The sequence below is a fragment of the Hydra vulgaris genome, chromosome 03 (assembly GCF_038396675.1).
Source record: "Hydra vulgaris chromosome 03, alternate assembly HydraT2T_AEP".
Lineage (NCBI taxonomy): Eukaryota > Metazoa > Cnidaria > Hydrozoa > Anthoathecata > Hydridae > Hydra > Hydra vulgaris.
The window spans coordinates 29,115,001-29,117,500 of NC_088922.1; the positions used below are offsets into that span (position 1 = coordinate 29,115,001).

Below are 2,500 nucleotides of genomic sequence, written 5' to 3' on the forward strand. Positions count from 1 at the left end.
TACATATATATACATATATATACATATATATACATATATATATATATATATATATATATATATATATATATAAATATATATACATATATATATATATATGTATATATATGTATATATATGTATATATATATATATATATATATATATATATATATATATATTATATATATATATATATATATATATATATATATATATATATATATATATATATATATATATACATATATTATAATTTCCACTGTTATTCTCAAAAGGTAACAAAACAACTTAATAAAAAAAGGTTTAAAAAATGCATATCTTACATACAATTTTTAATAGTTTTTCTGAAGAACTTTTTTCTTCACTTTCTCTGTTGTCCAAACTTTTAAAACAATTTTTAGACTTTTGTTGGGTGAGAAAAAATTTATTATAGTTATTTATTCCTTTAACAATGAGATTACGAATATTCACATTTAGAGATTTATATTTGATAAGATGTCGCACTTCAAATCCAATATACTTTATAATTTCTTTTTCATTATTTAATAATAGCAAATCTAAAAAGAGCATTAATTTAAAAAATAGAACTATACAGAACAATATATATGTATATATATATATATATATATATATATATATATATATATATATGTATATGTATATATGTATGTATACACACATATATATATGTATATATATGTTAATTAACATATATATAACACAACCTCCAATAACACAAACCTCCAAGGGATCAAGGAAAATGGCTCAACTTAACAAATGTTTGACAAAAGCGAATTCCTGTTGAACTTTGGTTAGTCGAACTTTGGCTAATATGAGATATTTGTTTAAGTTAAAGCAATTTTTCTTTACTTAATGCTAAACTATAAACATTAAATATACCCCATCACTTTTTTTTTTTAAGCAACATCACTTCCAACAACCACTATTAGAGTTACTGAAAGAGAAAAGATGAAATTTATAGAACAAGATAAGGATTAACGGACGACTTTAAAGATTATAAATTATATGAAGCAGGAAAACAAGATAAAGGAAGCAAATTCCAAAGGAATAATGTTCAAGGAAAAAACCTAGACCAATAAGATACACTTAGGAACAGTCACAGAAAAAGGATGAGACTTAATTGAATGACAAGTAACACTAGAATGAATTTTAGCAGATGGCACAAGAGATGCTAGTTCTTTAGAGCAGCGCCCATGTGAGCATTTATAGAAAAGAGCAACATTATGACAATGTGATAATGGTTGGAGGTTGGCTGCAAGAGCAGGCCCAACTATGTTTACAATGCCTTTTTGCACCTTGTCTAAAAGAGAAATGACATCATTAGAAGATCCGCCCCAGATATGGCAACAGTATTCCATACAAGGACGGACTTGAGATTTATAGAGATAAAGAATAGAATCCTGAGTAAGAAAGTGGCAAGCATGATAAAGAGATGCAACCTTAGCAGATGCTAACTTTGAAATTGATTTGATATATGGTTTCCAAGAAAGATTGGAAGTAATAGTTAATCCTAGAAGATGAAGGGTAGATGACTCATTGAGTACATTACAGTTCATAAATATAAGAAGATCTAAACTATTGCTATAACGATTAGTTGAGTTTTATTTGAGCTTACCAGCCACTGAGAGCATCATGCTGTAGCAGAAGTGAGATCCTTTTCAAGCTCAAACGCTCATTCCAAGCAATCAAAGAGTGTTGGCTTCTTATCAAGACAAGAATAAATGGTAGTATCATATATATATATATATATATATGATACTACCATTTATTCCAAACCAACCTTAAAAAACCATTTATAACCAAACAACCTTAAAAAACCTTAGATATGAGAATTTCTGGAAGATTGCTAATTTAAATTGAAAAAAGTATAGAGTCAAAGATAGAACCTTGAGGAACCCCTGAAGTTACAGGCTATAAAAAAGAGTGCTGTCCATCAAGGACAACTTTTATACTAGGATTAGTAAGGAAGGATACAATAATCTTAAAGATGTTACCTGATACACCATAAGAGAAGAGCTTACGGAGAAGACCAGCATGCCAAACCTTATCACAAGTTTTAGAAATGTCTAGAGCGATAGCTTTAGCCTCTCCACATCTATCTAATGCATGATAAAACCTTTCAGTTATTACCGTTAACAAATCAGCAGTAGAACAAGAAGATCGAAAATCATATTAATAATCAGAAAGTAAGTTATTAGATTCAGGATGAGAGATTAGTGGTCGTCCATAAATTATGTCACGCTTTAAGTGGGGGGAGGGAGGGGGGAAAGGGTAGATGATTTTGTGACAATTTGTTACAAGGGGGAGGGGGGTCTTAATTTTGTGATACAACATTTTTTTTTAGTTTTAAATCTAGAGAAAACTTCTTTTAGTTAAGAGAGTACCTAACCAAACCAAAACCCTCAGTTGATGTATCTACATGTTGATTATAAAATCAACTATGCCTAAATCTTACTTAGTCGATGTGTACACTCTGTTAATGGAGTAGTTACAGCCT

At 28.6% G+C, this 2,500-nt stretch overlaps 1 protein-coding gene across 1 annotated transcript in view; it reads right to left on the minus strand.

The window, feature by feature from the left end:
* The window catches only part of LOC100206938 (sperm-associated antigen 17), a 200,071-nt gene that overhangs the window by 32,608 nt on the left and 164,963 nt on the right, over positions 1-2,500 (minus strand). The window contains exon 21 of the mRNA XM_065792894.1: positions 310-539. Within this exon, the coding sequence (XP_065648966.1) occupies positions 310-539 (230 nt within the window). The remainder of the gene's footprint in view (positions 1-309; positions 540-2,500) is intronic.